Source organism: Heterodontus francisci, unplaced genomic scaffold (genome assembly GCF_036365525.1).
Source record: "Heterodontus francisci isolate sHetFra1 unplaced genomic scaffold, sHetFra1.hap1 HAP1_SCAFFOLD_214, whole genome shotgun sequence".
NCBI lineage: Eukaryota > Metazoa > Chordata > Chondrichthyes > Heterodontiformes > Heterodontidae > Heterodontus > Heterodontus francisci.
In genome coordinates this window covers 2,926,113-2,945,741 of record NW_027140909.1, presented here as the reverse complement: position 1 = coordinate 2,945,741, position 19,629 = coordinate 2,926,113, and the positions used below count along the sequence as shown (strand labels likewise).

Below are 19,629 nucleotides of genomic sequence, written 5' to 3'. Positions count from 1 at the left end.
GCATCAGTTTACTCCTTGAACCACTGGATTATCAGGAAAAAAAATCCAGCGTAGCATGTGTGGATACAGGCTGAAATGGTAAATGCAGGAAGTGTACAATAAAAGACTGAGTGGATTGAAGAGGATTCACGGACCCGATAGAAGCACTGAGGTTGGTCACTGGGAAAGGGGAATTTGTGCGAGCACACTATTATCAGGGAAAGTTGGCAGGAATGCTGAGGCTCCATGACTGGGATGAAGTAACACACTATTTACATTGCATAACTCGGAGCATAAAGAGACCAGTGAGATTACAGTTGGGAAACTGTAACTCATTCCAGATTACTCGGTAAGCACAGCTGAGGACAGCAATCGGTATCACGTTGTCTATAATATATCAGCAGAGTATAAAAAGAGACAAGCGTACGTGGGAGATATATTATCAACTGGGCGTTGGGGAGCAGGTCAACACACCGTCTATAGTATATCATATTGTGAATAGAAAAACACCTGGAAATCAAGATTGGATACAGGTCAACGGACTGACTGCATTTTTAAAAAGCTTACCAGTAAGCGGGAGGACCATTGATCGAACATCATTAACGGGTAAAAGAATAGGGCACGTCGGCGAGGGCAGTTTACAAGAGAATCAGAACCGCAGGAACTTCAGATGAAACAGTCAGCACCGCGTTCGGAGACTGACAGACCGTTCATCGTGTTTTGTTTTGTTTGAGGAAGCTATATATGTTATTGAACAGCAGAAAGGCCCAATTACACCTTTATAGAAACTTTGAAAGTTACAGGTGGTAGACTTAGCAGTAAATTAAAAGGCATCAAAATTTACCACAAGATCGGAAAATCTTTAATTTAATTTAAATGTTCCCAATCCTTCTCGAACTTTCGATCGGAATGCTCAATTCACTGAGAGTTTAAAAGCAGATCCATCACCACCCTCTTCTCACGGCACCTCCACACGGGTCATCAATGGTCAGAGCACTATCAGCACAAATTTACAGGGCGAAGGGGAAAATGAGTGGGACAAATTAGACAGCTCTTACAAAGAGACAGCATCGGTAGCATGGGCCGAATGGCATCCCTCTGTGCTGTTTCATTGTAAGATTCTATAAGGGAGAGGACCATCACCACTGCCTTCTCAGAGCACCTTCACACTGGTAATACATAAAGACCACCCACCGTCACCACAATGGGAGAGTGTATCCGAGTGTCAGTGTGTGTATATGTGAAAACAATGCTGGATACATTTTGGCCCATTACCAATATTAATTTGTTGCAGAAACTGTATTTTCTGTTTTAAAAAATGAAATCACAGATCCTAATATAATTTATTCAGCAAAGGCACGGGAATAATGACCCTGCAGTTCGTTGTATTCGTGTTTTTGCTTTCTGACAGTTTCATTCATTTCTTGTCCCAGTGAACTCTAATTGTCAATTTCTCATTTCAGGCAGACCAGGGAACAGTCAGGCTGACCCGTCAGGTAATCGCCCTTTAGTTCCACACTATCTGCTATCTCTCTGCTCTGGTCTATCCCATTAAATATTAAGCTTGGACGACACTCTCAGTACTTTTTTTGATCACGGATTAACCCGCTGCCCGGTTGCTAGTCAGAAAGGGAGTGTGTCCCTCATTGTGTTAGTAAAGATCTTTAATTCCAGCTGAGAGATGGCTGCTGCCTTCATGTGGAGGGACAATAACTGAGGGTCTCTGAAGAGCAGAGTGTGAAGGATCAGCTCCACTCACACTGTTACCGAGCTGAGAGATGACTGCTGTCTTCATGTGGAGGGACAATAACTGAGGGTCTCTGAAGAGCAGAGTGTGAAGGATCAGCTCCACTCACACTGTTACCGAGCTGAGAGATGGCTGCTGTCTTCATGTGGAGGGACAATAACTGAGGGTCTCTGAAGAGTAGAGTGTGAAGGATCAGCTCCACTCACACTGTTGCCGGTCCAAAGGTCCACCTCACCAATCTGACGTGATCTCCAGTTCACATGACCATCCAGCCCTGTCTTTATTGGCTGTAGGGGTTGTGGCGGAAATTTCCTTTGCTCTTCTCTGGTGCTGGTATTTCACTGTGTTCGCCCAATCAGTACTGAGCACGTAACAATGTGATAATTACAGACACGCTCCTCTCCCCACTTCTGCAGGTCAAATATATTCTGAGCCTGAACACACTCCGTTCCCTTTGGAGCCGTTGTGTTGATGGGAATATCCGGCTGTCTCCCGGCTCCCTGCTCCTTTGCACTGTTTATTCGTATTACCATTTCTTTTTTATCATGTGTAATATTTCCACCGGGTTTTATTAGGGTTCTGAATGTAGACGGATGTTCCTATCAATTCATGCCTGGTTAATGGGGCGGGTCCGTGCGCTGGGAATCTGTGGGTTCAACGCAATATGAACGCTTGATTATATTTCTGATCTTTTACAGAGAAGGTGAAGCTGAGATTAGTGAATGGTGGCAGTCGGTGCGCTGGGAGAGTGGAGATTCACGACAGGGGACAGTGGGGGACTCTGTGGGATTCCTATTGGGACCTGCTGGACGCTGCTGTTGTGTGTCGGGAGCTGGGTTGCGGGACCGCGGTCTCTGCACCGGGTGAAGCTCACTTTGGGGAAGGGTCCGGACCCGTTGTGACGGGTGATGGAGAGTGCAGCGGGACTGAGGCTGCTCTGCGGGACTGCAAATCATATCAATGGGATCACTATTCCTGGTCACACGTCTCTATGATGATGGCGTCATCTGCTCAGGTAAAATTCTTTCTCAGTTTCTCATCTCCCGCCGCAGCAAATGAATCCAGGAAGAAGTGAAAGTAAAGAAATCCGGGATGGTCCCTACCCGGAAGGTCAGATGATAATAATTCCATTAAACTCCGGTTGGAATTAATGTTAATATTCGGATCACTATTTAAAATAATATCATTAGTACTATATTGAAGAAACATTCTCCACCGGGAGCAACAAATATCTGATACTCAGCATACTTACAATACAGACAGAGCATTTTGTATTGAGATTTTCCTTAAAGCCGCAGTGAATGATCTGAACCGCTGGAAATGTCACAATCTCAATCCAACTCTCCATTCATCAACCCAGCTGCCGCTACCGGGCATGTACTGTCAGCCCGGCTGTCCACCCGCAATGATCGCTTGGCCTCAGATCTGATATATTACACAGATTGCGAAGCTGAGACTGGGGATCAGAGGAGGGAGGGAGGCAGGTTTCTCAGCCTCGGGGAGCCAAAGTAATGGGTCCGCAGTTATTGTGGGTGTCACAAGAGGAAACTGCTCAGTAACATCCCACGGCTGCCTGCGCATTGCCACTGAAATATTGAGAAAGTGAAATTCACAGAATATTAAACAAAAGAGCTAAGATAATTCAGGAAGCAGTTGCAACGATTAAACTCAACACAGTTGAACTATTCGAAGAAAAGCGGCGAGTTTTCCTGAATTCATGGCCAGTTACTGTAAGGAGGATATTGATATCCTTCAAGAGGATAAAAAAAGGCTGGTGAAATGGGCGGACGGGTGGCAGATGAAATTTAACGCAGAGAACTGTGAACTGATACATTCTGGTTGGAACACGGAGGAGAGGCAATATCACAGAATCACTGAACTGTTACAGTGCAGAAGGGAGCTATGTGGCCCTTCATGTCTGCATGGGCTCTCTGAAAGAGAAGTTCACTCATTTCCATTCCCCTGCCTTCTGTCCATCACTCTGCACATTCTTCCATTTCATATAACTGTCTAATTCCCTTTTGAATGCTACAATTGAACCAGCTTCTGCCACGATCTCAGACAATCATTCCAGATCTGAACCACTCGCTGCATGAAGAAGATTTTCCTCATGTCACTTTAGCTTCTTTCACCAAATACTTTAACTTGGTGCCCTCTTATTCTCGATCCTTTCACCAGTAGAAGCAGTGTCCTTCTAGCTTCACTGTCCAGAACCCTCATTATTATGAATAGCTCTATCAAATTACCTCTCCGCCTTCTCTTCTCCAAGGAAAACAGTCCTAACTTCTCCAACCTATCTTCATAACTGAAATTCCTCATCCCTGGAATCATTTCCATGAAAAGTCTCGGTACTCTCTCCAATGCCCTCATATCTTTCCTCAAGTGTGGCGCCTAGAACTGGATGCAATTCTCCATCTGAGGCCGAACTAGCGTCTTCTACAACTGCAATATTACTCCCTTGCTCTTGTATTCTATGCACTTATTTATAATGTCCAGGACAGCGTACGCTGTATTAAACGCTCTCTCGACCTAGCCTGCCACCGTCAATGACTTATGCACGATTAAAAAAAGGTCCCTCCGCTCCTGTAACCCCTTTAGAATTGAACCCTTCATTTTATATTTTATCTCCATGTTATTCCGACCAAAATGAAACACTTCGCATTTCTCTGCATTGAACTTCATCCGCCAACTGTCTGCCCGTTTCACCAACTTGTCAATGTCCTTTTGCAGATCTGCACTATTCTCCTCACTATTCACTATGCTTCCAAGTTTTGTATCATCTGCAAACTTTGAAATTGTGCCCTGTGCACCAAGGTTTAGTTCATTTATATATATAGACTGGGACCTGAATATTGAAGGATACATGGCATTTAGGAAGGGCAGGAAGCTAGGAATAGGTGGATGGGTAGATTCGATTAGATTAGAGATACAGCACTGAAACAGGCCCTTCGGCCCACCGAGTCTGTGCCGAACATCAACCACCCATTTATACTAATCCTACACTAATCCCATATTCATGTCCCTATATTTCCCTACCATCTACCTATACTAGTGACAATTTGTAATGGCCAATTTACCTATCAACCTGCAAGTCTTTTGGCTTGTGGGAGGAAACCGGAGCACCCAGAGAAAACCCACGCAGACACAGGGAGAACTTGCAAACTCCACACAGGCAGTACCCGGAATCGAACCCGGGTCACTGGAGCTGTGAGGCTGCGGTGCTAACCACTGCGCCACTGTGCCGCCCCTGTTAATTAACTGTTAATTAATGATGGTATTCGCACAATGGTGAGCGATGACCTAGGTTCAGGAGACCAGGATGTAGAAGCTGTTCGGGTAGAGATGAAAAATAATTCAGGCAAGAAGTCACTTGTCAGAAGTGGTGTCTCGGCCACCTAACATTAACCACACTGTGGGAGGGGGTATAATGAATAAATAATGGCAGCCTGTCAGAAAGGTACAGTGATAATTAGGGGCGGATTTTCGCCTACATTTAGACTGGAAAAATCAGATGGGCAGAGATAGCCTAGATGAGAACTGCATGGAATATTTTCGGGATAATTTCTTGGAACAATAACTTGTGGAGCCAACCAGAGAGTAGGCTATACTCGACCTGGTATTGCGCAATGAGGAAGGAATAATTAATGGCCACACAGTTAAGGCGCCCCTTGGTAGCAGCGATCATGATATGATTGAATTTTACATTCAGTTTGAGGGAGAGTAGAGTGGGTCCAAGACTAATATTTTAAACTTAAATCAGGGCAATTATGAGGACATGAATGCAGAGCTAGCTAAAGTGAACTGGCAAATCCGGTTAAGGGATAGGTCAATAGAGATGCATTGGCAGACAGTTAAGGGAATATTTCAGATATTCACACAATTTCACATATTACAACGGGAAAGAAACATTCCAAGAGTGTGTCCCACCATCCGTGAGTAAGTAAAACAGCCAAAGGTCGTATCAAACTTCAAGAAAAAGCCTATAATTGCGCAAAGATGGGAGGCAGGTCAAAAGACTGGACAGTTTATTTTTTAAAAACCAAAGGATGACGAAAAGATTGATAAGTGAGGTAACATTAGAGGACGAGAGAAGGCTAGATAGATATATAAGGAGAGATAGTAAGAGTTTATATATATATATACATTTAAAAAAAAGAAAAGAAAAGAGGGAACAAAGTGAGCGTTGAACTTATTAAATGTGAGTCTGGGGAATTAATAATGGAAAATAAGGAGATGACAGATGTATTGAACAGATGTTTGGCATCGGTCTTGAAGATAAAAGTAACATCCCAGTTTTAGCTGTAAGTCAGGAAATGGAAGGGAGGGAGGAACTCAAGAAGATTGCAATCACCAGGGAAAAGGAACTGAGAAAATTGTTGGAGCTGCAGGCTGACAAGTCCCCGGGACCTGATGTACTTCATCCGAAAGTGTTAAAAGAAGTAGCAAGTGAAGTAGTTGATGCGTTAATTTTAATTTTCCAACATTCCCTAGATTCGGGGAAGGTTCATTTAGATTGAAAAATAGCGAATGCAACTGCTTTAGTCAGAAAGTGAGGGAAACAGCAAGCAGGAAATTACAGGCCAATTAGTTTCCTTAGGGAAAATGTTACACGCCATTATTAAAGATGTTATAGCAGGGCATTTACAAACATTCAAGGTAATCAGGCATAGTCAACATGGCTTTGTGAAAGGCAGATCATGTTTAACCTATTGATTGGAGTCCTTTGAGGGAGTTACATGTGCTGTGGATAAAGGGGAACTGGTAGATGTATTGTACTTAGATTAACAGAAAGCATTTGAGAAGGTGCCACATCAAAGGCTATTGCAGAAAATAAAAGCTCATGGTGTAGGGGGTGACATATTAACATGGATGGAAGATTGGTTAGCTCACAGGAAACAGAGAGTAGGCATAAATGGGTCATTTTTTTGGTTGCCAAGATGTAACGAGTGGTGTGCCATAGGGATCTGTGCTGGGGCCTCAACGTTTCACAATTCATAGAAATAACGTAGATGCAGGAACCGACGGTATGTTTGCTAAATTTGCAAATGACACAAAGCTCGGTATGAATGTAACTTTTGAAGAGGACATAAGGAGTCTGCAAACGGATATAGATAGGTTAAGTGAGTGCGCAAAGACCTGGCAAATGGAGTATAATGTGGGAAAGTGGGAAATTGTCCAATTTGGGAGCAAGAATAGAAGGGAAGCATATTATCAAAATGGTGAGAGATTGCAGAGCTCTGAGATACAGAGGGATATGGTGTCCTCGTGCATGAAACGCAAAAAGGTAGTCTTCAGGTACAGCACGCAATTAAGAAAGCTAAGAGAATGTTACCATTTATCGCGAGTGGAATTGAATACAAATGTAGAGAGGCTATGCTTCAGTGACACAGGGCATTGGTGAGACCACATCTGGAATATTGTGCACAGTACTAGTTTCCTTATTTAAGGAATGATGTAAATGCGTTGGAGGCAGTACAGAGTAGGTTTACTTGTCTAATATCTGGAATAGGTGACCTGTTATACGAGGAAATATTTGACAGGCTAGGCTTGCATCCTCTGGAATTTAAAAGAGTAAGAGGCGACATGAGTGAAACATAAAATCCTGAGGGGCCTTGGCAGGGTTGTTGTGGAAAAGATGTTTCCCCTTGTGGGAGAATCTCGAACTAGTGGTCACTGTTTAAAAATAAGGGGGCGCCCATTTAAGACAGAGTTGAGGACAATTTCTTTCTCTCAGAGGGTCATGAGTCTTTGGAATTCTCTTCCTCAAAAGGCAGTTGAAGCAGAGTCTTTGATTTTTTTTAAGGCAGAGGTAAGTAGATTCTTGATAACCAAGGGGGTGGAAGGTTATCGGGAGTAGGTGGAAATGTGGAGTACTCAGTTCAACCATGAACTTATTGAATGGTGGAGTCGGCACTAGGGGTTGAGTCGCCTACCCCTGGTCCTAATGTGTATGTTCACGCTTACGTTCATATGCAACAGGGTATATCTAATACATCCTCTTTATTAATTTTAAAACACTCTTGTGTTACCTCCTCATTCACCATTGCCTGGGGTGCACCTTCTTCCTTGGTAAAGACAGACGCAAAGAATCCAGTTAATACCTCAACTATATCCGCTACCTCCATATGTAAATCCCCTTTCTGATCCCTCATCGGCCCCACTCTTCCTTTTACCACCCTTTTACTATTTCTCTTTCTATAGAAAACTTTGGGATTTATGTTAATGCTACCTGCCGATCTCTTTTCAAGGGTACAATTCTAAAGTGGCTGCAGCCAAGAGTGACCTGGGAGTATTTCTGATCAAATCGTTGGAGGTGGCATGGCAGGTTGAGAAAGTGGCCTTTTTAAATAGAGGCATCGAGTACAAAAGTAAGGAAGTTATTATGAACTTTTTTGAAACACTGTGTTCACCTCAACTGGCGTATTGTGTACAATTCTGGACGTGGCACTTCAGAAGAATATGAATGCTTTAGATTGGGTGTAGAAAGGATTTACAAGGAAGTTTCAAGGGATGAAAGACGTCAGTTCCATTGATAGGTTGGAGAAGCTGTGGTTGCTCTCGTTAGAACAGAGAAGGCTGCAAGGAAATTTGATAGAGGTGTTCAAAATCATGAGGGGTCTAGACATAGTAGACAGAGAGGAAGTGTTCCTCTTGGCAGAAAGGTCAATAACCAGAGGACACTGTTATAAGGTGGATGGGAAAAGAATCAACCGTGACATGAGGATATACTTATTTACATAGCGAGTGGTTAGGATCTGGAATGTTCTGCCTGCGAGTCTGATGGAGACAGATTCAATTGTGGCTTTCAATATGGAATTGGACAAGCACCTGAAGAGAAAATCGTTGCATGTCTATGTAGAAAGCGCAGAAGCATAGGACTAGTGATGTGCTCTTACAGATAACCAGCATGGACACAACGGGCTGAATGGCCTTCTTCTGTGGTGTAAACGTTCTATGATTGTATGCTGACTGCTGCAGCTTGTTGGTCACAAACTGTCTGCCCAATTTTTAAACTTGAAACTGTGAATGTGGTTTCAAGGTAATTACTTGCATACGAAGGGCTTTGAAAGGTGATCATGACAGACTATAGCAAACTGGCTGCAAAACAGGCAACAAAGTGTGGGTTAAAGGTCGTTATTCAGACTGACAAAAGTTGAGAAGTATTGTGTGACAATTCATGTCAACGGGTTAGCGCTGGGCAAATGCGTTCTATTGTTTGGTCCATTCCGAAGATTACGGCACACAACATTAAGAAGCGGCTGATCACGCAGCACAAAGCAAAAGTTGAGGGCCCGATCATACTCCAGCTGTAGTGCTGAAGATCAGTGCTCTAAAACTAGCGACAACTCTAGCCAAGCTGATCCACTACAGTTACAGCAGTTGCAGCACCAGGATTCAACTGATATGGTGTAAAGTTTCTCAGTTACACACTGCCGAGAAAAGTAGGGAAACACTGACTAGTTAGCACCCAATCAACCTACTGCCAATCAACAGCAAATCTTTCCTTGTGCTGGGTGTGACTCCCCTTTCAACATATCTCTCATAAATAAACAACAATCTTTTTTCTGTATTTTCTAGAGCTTTGTTGACATGTATTGCTATTTTATTGATTTTCATATATGTCCCCCTGAGTCCCATTGCTCCTCGACGCAATTTAGATTTTCATTGTCCAAGGAATATGGGTTCTCAGTCTTCCTACACAAATGTGTAAGTGTACATTTATCTGCATTAAAATTCATTTACAATTTCGTTAACGTAAAGTATTTTTCTCACAATCTGCCTTTGTATTAACTATTGCTCCACGTCGATGTCATTAGTGAATGTTACAATTGCACTTCCTTTTTCTGAGACGAAATCATTTATGTTAAATATGAACAACTGTACTCCAAACACCAGTTCTTGACACACAATACTTCTTGCCCAGTTCTAACTGCTGAAACAGTGCATGTTTCTCAGTTACTGTGACGGCGACTTGGGAAGTTATAAATAAATAATGGAACATTTTAAACATGATAGCTCTGGCACATTATAAACAGTAGTGATACAGGAAATCCAGCATAATCAGTTTTGAACAGAATCTGAGAACGACTGATGCCAGATCTGTGATTAATCAGATGCGTATTGAAATATAAATATTTGTATTATTGTGATTATTAACGTATTATGCTAATTATGATATAATATGCTCATTCAGATCACAGATATCCTCGACTAACATCCGGAGACTCCCCATGCTCAGGCAGACTGGAGATCCAGTACGGTGAAAACTGGGGAACAGTATGTGACCTTGACTGGGATTTGAAAGACGCCAATGTGGTCTGTAGTCAGCTTCAGTGTGGAGTCGCCGTGTCTGGGCCAAGATATGCCCATTTTGGAGAGGGCACTGGCCTCGTATGGACTGATATCTTTGAATGCACTGGAAACGAGACCAGTTTATTGGACTGCCGTCTTTTTCAAGGAACTCAGCAGGAGTGCAGCCACAGGAACGACGCCAGTGTGATCTGTTCCGGTGAGTACAGACTTACTGAAAAGCAGACAACTTCCTGCTTAATATTTGGAAAACTGAGAAAGGTGGCATTCCCATGTTTCTGACTGAAATGTTCACATATAAACTAGTCATTATAGTTTACTATCACTGCTATCGGTTTGGTGTCACGTGGGACAAAATACTCGCAATTACTGGTAAAGAAGATGGTTCGAAATCTTAACATTTATTCTGCAAGAAGCAGAATTTTCACAAGTTTGTTTACCACTGCACCGAATGTATATTTAGAATTGAATATTGGCTGCAACAGTTGGGAGTTGACTAAATGAATATGCATTGGCCTATTTAGATACTTTAATGTGAACACCAGGAATGATCTGACATTACAATAGCCTTCTGACCCTCCCTGACCACGTTATTATTCTTATCATACAGCACTGAAACAGGCCCTTTGGCCCACCGAGTCTCTGCCGACCAACAACCACCCATTTATACTAATTCAACATTACCTTCCATTCTCCGACCACCTACCTACAATTTACAATGGCCGACTTTCGACCTGCACGTCTTTCACTGTGGGAAGAAACCAGAGCACGCAGCAGAAGCCCACGCATTCACAGGGAGAACGTGCAAACTCTGTGCAGGCAATACCCACGACTGAACCCGGGTCACTGGAGCTGTGAGGCTAACCGCTTCTCCACTGTACCCACGTTAACACTTACTGAACGGCAGGATATAAAAGAACGGATGTACTCTTGCACTGCTCAGTGCAATCAGGCCAGAAGTGAAAGATTACCAAGTTATTTCATAGAATGTTTGCATTTTACCCGCTAAATATGATAGGATTAGACACATATCCACATGATCAGTACAGAGCTTTCAGCTTCTCTCGCCTGTTAGATCATACAATTAGATCATACCTGATATGTTCTTCAAGACTCATTACCTGGCTTTGAACCGGATTCCTTGATACACCGAGCTAACAAAAATCTATCAATATTAGTCTTGAAAAGTTAGATTGGATGTAACACCCACAGCTCTTTACTTTGGAAGTTGTTGGGGAATGTTCCAGATTTCCACTACTTTTATCGAAAAATGTGTTTCCTAATTGTTCTTTGAGGCCCAACTATCTTCTGGTGCGAGGTAAGTTACCTTTCCACCATCAAAATGTCAGATGTTGGGCTTTTTGCTGATGACTGCATGGTCTTTAGTTCCATTCATAATTCCTCGGATAAAGAAGCAGTTCGTGCCCACTTACATCAAGATCAGGACATTATTTAGACTTGGGCTGGAAGGTAGAAAGTAACACATTCACCACCTCCCTGTCAGGCACTGACTGTCTCCAACAAGAGAGAGAATAACACTTCCCCGAGCTATTATAATCAGTGAATTCACTGCCACCATCAAATCCTGCTGGGTGTCCACATTGACAAGAAACTACACAATAATGCAGTGGCGAGGAGAGCAGGTCAGATGATATCGGCATTCTGTAGCAAGTAGCTCACCTGCAGAATTCCCAAAGACTTTCCAGCAGCTGGAGGACATAGGCTGGGAATCTGAAAAGGCAAGTCTCTTCCAAATTTCAGGGAACCCAGCCACAGTTTGTGTAATCCTTCTTCATAATGAGGGGAGGCAGTGGCGTGGTGCTCATGTTACTGGACTAGCAATCCAGAGTCCCAGGCTAATTCTGGGGATGCTGGTTCAATTCCCACCATCGCAGGTAGTGGAATTTAAATTCAGTTAATAAATCTGGAATTGAAACCTCGTCTCAGTAATGGTGACCATGAAACCATTGTCGAATGTTATTTTAAAAAAATCTTGTTCAGTCACATCCTCAGGGGTGATGAAATCTGCCATTGTTACATGGTCTGGTCGACATGTGACCAGAGACCCACAGCAATGCTATTGATTCTTAACTGTCCTCTTACATAGCCTAACAAATCATCCAGTTGTGAAAGGTAACGAGGCATGAACAACGAATGCTGGCCTTGCCTGCGACACCCACATTTTAAGAATGAATACAAAACAGAAACATTTGCAGCCAAGGAATCATTCTAGCATCTCTGATGCTGCACACTCTTCCTGGTCAACATATCCTTCGCAACGCAGATTGCCGATAGCTTAACATTACACCAGATGGGGCCTGACCAGTTTTTTTTTTAGCTGTAGCATCATATCTAGCCCTTGTATCTCATTCCTCTAGATATAAAGCCCAGTATTCCATTGGCTGTTTTGATTTTCGTTCCTGTACTTGCCCATGACCCTGAAGTCTCTTTACCCTGTGTTGCGTCTGGATTTTCACCATTTAGAAAGTACTGTAATCTTTTTAAGTCCAATTTGGACACCTCACACTCACCAATATTGAAATAGTTTTACACAGTCACTGAATCCTTTGTTTGCAAAGTTATGCTTAAAATATACATGATTGCAAAATGGCTGATGGTTTCTTTCAATGGCAATATTGAGTATCAGAATTAGAACATTACAGCGCAGTACAGGCCCTTCGGCCCTCGATGTTGCGCCGACCTGTGAAACCATCTGACCTACACTATTCCATTTTCATCCATATGTCTATCCAATGACCACTTAAATCCCCTTAAAGTTCGCGAGTCTACTCCTGTTGCAGGCAGGGCGTTCCACGCCACTACTTCTCTCTGAGTAAAGAAACGACCTCTGACATCTGTCCTATATCTATCACCCCTCAACTTAAAGCTATGTCCCCTCGTGTTTGCCATCACCATCCGAGGAAAAAGACTCTCACTATCCACCCTATCTAACACTCTGATTATCTTATATGGCTCTATTAAGTCACCTCTCCTCCTCCTTCTCTCAAACGAAAACAACCTCAAGTCCCTTAGCCTTTCCTCGCAAGGCCTTCCCTCCATACCAGGCAACATCCTAGTAAATCTCCTCTGCACCTTTTCCAAAGCTTCCACATCCTTCCTATAATGCGGTGACCAGAACTGCACGCAATACTCAAGGTGCGGCAGCACCAGTGTTTTGTACAGCTGCATCATGACCTAGTGGCTCCGAAGCTCGATCCCCCTACTAATAAAAGCTAACACACCATATGCCTTCTGAACAGCCCTATTAACCTGGGTAGCAACTTTCAGGGATTGATGAACCTGGACACCAAGATCTCTCTGCTCATCTGCACTACCAAGAATCTTCCCATTAGCCCAGTACTCTGCATTCCTGTTACTCCTTCCAAAGTGAATCACCTCACACTTCTCCGCATTCAACTCCATTTGCCATCTCGCAGCCCAGCTCTGCAGCATATCTATGTCCCTCTGTAACCTACAACATCCTTCGGCACTATCCACAACTCCACCGACCTTCGTGTCATCCGCAAATTTACTAACCCACCCTTCTACACCCTCATCCAGGTCATTTATAAAAATGACAAACAGCAGTGGCCCCAAAACAGATCCTTGCGGTACACCACTAGTAACTAAACTCCAGGATGAAAATTTGCCATCAACCACCACCCTCTGTCTTCTTTCAGCTAGTCAATTTCTGATCCAAAGCTCTAAATCACCTTCAACCCCATACTTCCGTACTTTCTGCAATAGCCTACCGTGGGAACCTTATCAAACGCCTTACTGAAATCCATATACACCACTTCCACGGCTTTACCCTCATCCACCTGTTTGGTCACCTTCTCGAAAAACTCAATAAGGTTTGTGAGGCACAACCTACCCTTCACAAACCGTGCTGACTATCACAAATGAACTTATTCTTTTCAAGATGATAATAAATCCCATCTCTCATAACCTTTTCCAACAGTTTACCCACAATTGAGTATGTCAATTATATGTGGCTTTCTATCCAGTCATCTAAATCATTAATAAATATGGTGAATAGTTGAGGTTCCTGAGGGACGGCGCCATCACATCCTGCCAGTTAGATGATCTGCCTATTATCCCTGCTGTCGATCTCCTGCCACTAAACTAACGTCTTAAGTAGGTCAATAATTTTCCCTACATTCCATGAGCTTCAACTTTAGCCAACAAACAGTTACGAGGGATTTTGTTGAGTGCTTTCTGGAAGTTCATCTGAATAACATCCATTGAGGTTCCCCTGTCCTCTACTTTAGTTTCCTACCCAAAATATTTGATCAGGTTCATCAAGCATGATCTACCTTTTTCAAATCCACGATGGCTCTCTCTGATCAGCTGTAACTTTTCAAGGTGATCAGACACTCCATCTTTAAATGTAATGTACACTCTAGTAATTTCCTGACAACTGCTGTTCGGCCAACCAATCTATAATTCCCTCGGTTCACTCGCTAACCTTCTTCAAATAGCAGTGTGACAACTGCAATTTTCTAATTACTTTCCCAGCAGTTTGCTCTCTATCATTAACAAAGTGATGGAAGGTGTTGTTTACAGCGCTATCAAGCAGTACTTCCCAATAAACTGCTCACTGATGCACAGTTTGGATTTGTTCGGACCACTCAGCTTCAGACCTCACTCATCACACCCTTTGTACAAACATGGATGATTTAGCTGTATTCCAGATGAGAGTGACTGCCCTCAATGTCAGGGCAGCATTTGGCCGACTGCGGCAACAAAGAACCTTAATAAAAGTTGTGTCCATGTAAATACTGATGCAAAGTAATTATGTATAATTCCTGCCATTTCCTTATTTTCATTTATAATATCACAACTGTCATTGCAATGAGACCACATTACTTTTAATGACAATATATTTTTGAAGTTATTGTAAACGTTTTGTATCTCTTGCGATCTATGTTGTCATCCTTTGCTATTCTCTGTATCTCTGCCATTCATGAAGATCTGTGCATTTTTTTTTTGCATTTTTGCATGTTTTTGCTCTCTTTTATATTATGATGTTATTGTGTCGTGCACGCCAGTCCATAATAGATGAGGTTGAGTTTGAAATTGGACCATTCAATGCGGTGGTCATTGAGTTGAGCTTCTTTGATGGCAGGCTTGTGCCGTACATTGCATCAGGGAAGCTATGGAGATCGATAAACTCAAGACCTTCCCCCTAACCGTGGACTGTTCCTCGGTGAATATCAGGGTTTCCCTCCTCGAGAAACGCACAAGCACCTGCTGTGCAGCCAACATACCACGACCAGAACAGTAGCATGGATTGACTTGCCACAGTGCACAATAACTGACGAATCAGCAGCAAGAATAATGGCATATACTGACCTCTCATGGAATATAATTAACTGACCAATAACAGCCAGAACAAGAACATGTAATAACCTATCAGTAGTAAGATCCTGCCCACATTCCCGTTCTGCACTACATAAAAATGGACAGCTTCCACCAATTACAATTATTTCTCCAGACAATGGGCAGAGTACATGGCCCAAAACGTCATGGTCTGTCAGTATTTCTAACAACTGCTTTTTCAAGAAAGCAACTGCTGTTTTCAGAGCAAAGGCACGTGATGTAAAACCGTAAAATGGTCTGACTCAAATGTTGCAAATTTTAGTTTTCTATTTCCCTGCAGCACCTAGATATGCTACATTTACAACTGTGCTCTACCCCCTCACCCCGCCCCCCACCAGCCTGCCCTCACACATTTACTACTTTAAGGTTCCTGTAACAACCCTATTTATCCTTTATTCTGGGACCTTGATCCCAACCGGATTCAGGTGCTGCTCAATCCAACAGAATAGTTCTTTAATGTCCCAGTACAGGTGCCAGCGTCCCATGGAATGTAACACCTCTTTCCAACATCATAACCTTCAAGCACGTGTTCATCTCCCTAATCGTTTATTTTTCCTATGCCAATGTGCAAGCGGCTTGTGTAATAATCCAGAGATTATAATCCTTGAGATCTTCTTTTATATTTCAGCTCCTGGTACTCTCCGAAAAGAACCTCTTGCCTACTCTTTGCTGTGTTGTTTATCCCTACATGGTCCACAACGACTGGATATTTCCCCTCCATTCTTGCAATCTGATTTGAGATAACCCTCACTTCGCACAAGTTGGGAAAATACTGTGTGGGACTCTTAATGCTCTAATTATTGAATCACTTAAAAGTATCACATTATGCTCCACTCCTCCTCCCTTTGAACAGCTTCCTATTCGAAGGTATCACGGTCAACATTCTGGCTGTCCTTCTGACAGTCTTCATCCTTATCTTCACAAATAGACAGTACTTTGTTCCTGTTCACTTCTGTATATCCTCGTTCTCCATTCCATCTGGATTTCCATTACTGAGCACTATAAGCTGCAACAACCTCATTCTGATCCTGCAGCTCTCTACAAGGTGTGACTGAAATCTGCAGCAAACTGTCAAATACTCTTCTTGCTGCCATATGTGTTGGCGTTTCTCCAATTCCCACAACAGCTCTATGATCCTGAGCCAGAGAGTTTCCAGGTGGAGATATCTAATACAGACAAGTTCCCTCGGGACAGTTCCATTATCTACACATTCCAATAACGAGAAAAAAAACTGCTCTGCCAGAACTTAGTCTGTCTTTATTTTAGAGGTCAAATTATTTGTAGATGCATTTTAGCTTTAACACTATTTTACTGGTTAGCTAACGCCAAAACACTAAGCACTCAACAATTAACTTAATACTTATTTACAACTTACCCACGTCCTCTCACACTCTGACCTGACAATTGCTTCACTGACTGAGTTTGTCCCTCTATTTGCCTGGTGTCTGCCTCTCAGCCCCTTCCAATAGGCTCTGCAGCTGCTGGCTGTGTTGCTGCTTTAAATCGGTGACTCTAGTCACTGACTAAAGTTTAACAGACTAAACAGAACACCTCCATCCGAACGCTCCCCCTCTACTCCCTAGAAGGACGAGGACAGCAGATGCATGGGAACATCGTCTGCATGTTCTCCTCCGAAGCCCACACCAACCTGATTTGGACTTGATAACCGGTCCTTCACTGTCGCTGGGTCAAATCCTGGAACTCCCTTCCAAACAGCACTGTGAGTGCACTGAAAGCGCGTGCACTACAGTGGTACAAGAAGGCGGCTCACCACCATCTTTGCAAGGGCAGTTCGGGATTGGTAATAAATGCTGTCCTCACCCGAAATTCCCACCCCATGTGAAAGAAAAAAAACCTGCTTTTCCCCCTCCGCACCGAATTCTTACTCTTGTCCCACTATGTTCATAATGCATTCAGTTAACATTGCAATCTGTAGTTACACTCTGCCTTACTAGAACTCTGAAAATAGAAACATAGAAAATAGGAGAAGGAGTAGGCCAGACGGCCCTTTCCAGCCCGCTCCGCCATTCAAAAAAACTCACGGCCTATCATCTAATTCAGTACTCTGTTCCCATTTTTTCCCCATATCGCTTGATTCCTTTCGCATTAAGAAAGATATCTATCTCCTTCTTGAATATATTTAGTGATCTGGCCTCCACTGCCTTGTGTGGTAGAGAAATCCGTAGGTTCACCGCCTTCTGAGTGAAGACATTTCTCCTCATCTTGGTTCCAAATAGCATACACCGTATATTGAGACTGTGACCCGTGCTTTTGGACTCTCCAGCCATCGGGAACATCCTCCCTCCATCTAGCCTGTCTAGTACTGTTCGAGTTTTGTAGGTTTCTCTGAGATCCTCTTTCATTCTTCTAAACTCTAGTGAATATAGTCCGAGTCGACTCGATCTCTCCTCATACGTGAATCCCGCCATCCCTGGAATTAGCCTCGTAAATCTTCTTTGCACACTCTTCATGACAAGGGCATCCTTCCTCAGATAAGGAGACCAAAACTGCACACAATACTCCAGGTGTGGTCTCACCAAAGCCCTGTATAGGTGTAGTAACACCTTGCTGCTTTACTCAAATCCTCTTGCAATGACGTCCAGTATTCTATGCCTTTTGAGGCACATTCAAGATGCAACAGTTTATCCAGTTTCCAGCTGATAGCAATTACCCCAGTTCGAACAATCACAGCTGATTGACTGCTTACTGCTAACCTGACTTGCATTGTTAACTGCTAACAATAAACTGCCTTGCAGTTTGGTTTTTAATTCCAAGCTAATTGCTAAATGTTAAGGCTAGATTACTGTCTTAGCCACTAATTACCATATTCCAAACTTCCCACTCTGCTTACAACACATGCAGCGAAAGGTACAGTCTATGCTTGCACACTTTGCCTTAACTCTACCTTACTGCATTGCAGAAGAACAGTCCCCATGCAGGCAATTGCAGTTCAAGAGGACTGTCCTGACACCGGTTTCAAGGGCAAATAGAGTTGAGCAATAACTGCCACCTCTGCCAGAGATGTCCACATCCGTCATAAAGAAAAGCATCTCCGGAATGGGCTTGTTTTGTATTTGTTCTCCAGATCTTCTATAGCTCATCTATCAATCCCCTTAACCATTTTAAACAAATCAAATAGATAAGGTGCAATCCTTCTGAACTAAATCTACTACAAACAAAGTTTATGCAACTTGTCTTCATAATGTAACGCTTTAAGCAAGGTTGCCATTCTAGTGACACTGTCCTGAACAACCTCCAAAGCCAATGATTTTGTGAAGTGCCGTGCCCAAAAGTGACAACTGATGCAACAGAAACATCACATCCTTCATCGTTTACATTCCAAAATCCAAGAGATAAAGACCAACAATCGTTTAGCGTTTGCAAGAAGAGCTGTTAACTTTTGACTGTTCAGCCAACTTCTTAAAGAGGTCCTGTCGTAATTATTGTGATGAAAGGGCACAGACCTGAAACACAATTCTCTTGCTCTCTCCACAGATGGTGCTAGCCCTGCTCAGTATTTCCAGCATTTTCTGTTATATTTCAGATTTCCAACATCCGCAGTATTTTGCTTTTGTGTTGCTGTGGTAATTCTAATTGTTTTTTGATTGATAATTTGTGTAAATTCTGGATAGATAATCGTGTACATAAGATTCAACTTTCATACCCATTTTCTATTTTGCTGTTTCTATGCAGAGGATGATTTATAAATTATTTGGATTTGTATTTGTTTCCAATGCAGGGAAACATGGACCTCGATTGATTGATGGGACGAACAGATGCTCTGGCCGGGTGGAGGTGCTACATGGAGACCAGTGGGGGACGGTGTGTGACGTTTACTTTGATCTGGAAGACGCCAACGTAGTCTGTGAGCACATTCAGTGTGGGACAGTTACCTCAATCCCGGGAGGAGCTCATTTTGGGAAGGGAGCCGGTCCAGTGTGGAAGGAAAGTTACGGGTGTCAGGGGAATGAGACGCGATTGTGGGATTGTCCTGTTTCATCCTGGGAACAGTTTAGCTGCTCACATGAAAATGACGCCAGTGTCATCTGTACGGGTGAGTCATCTCAGTCAATTGAACTGAAATACCTCAACTGTTCTGCTGTCAAGCATCATTGACTATTTCCACAGGTCTCTGATTCACTCGTTTTGCTGATCCCATGCTTCCGTTGACACTAAGATTCCGAGATGTGTTTGTGAGTTTAAGTGTCTAA

General features: G+C 43.0%; 1 protein-coding gene across 1 annotated transcript; it reads left to right on the top strand.

Moving 5' to 3' along the window:
* The first annotated feature begins 2,665 nt into the window (after positions 1-2,665).
* LOC137361380 (scavenger receptor cysteine-rich type 1 protein M130-like) lies at positions 2,666-19,629 on the top strand. The gene is made up of 4 exons (XM_068026250.1): positions 2,666-2,741; positions 9,921-10,235; positions 19,158-19,464; positions 19,596-19,629. The coding sequence occupies exons 1-4, from the start codon at positions 2,687-2,689 to the stop codon at positions 19,627-19,629; spliced, it is 711 nt and encodes a 236-aa protein (XP_067882351.1). The 5' UTR covers positions 2,666-2,686.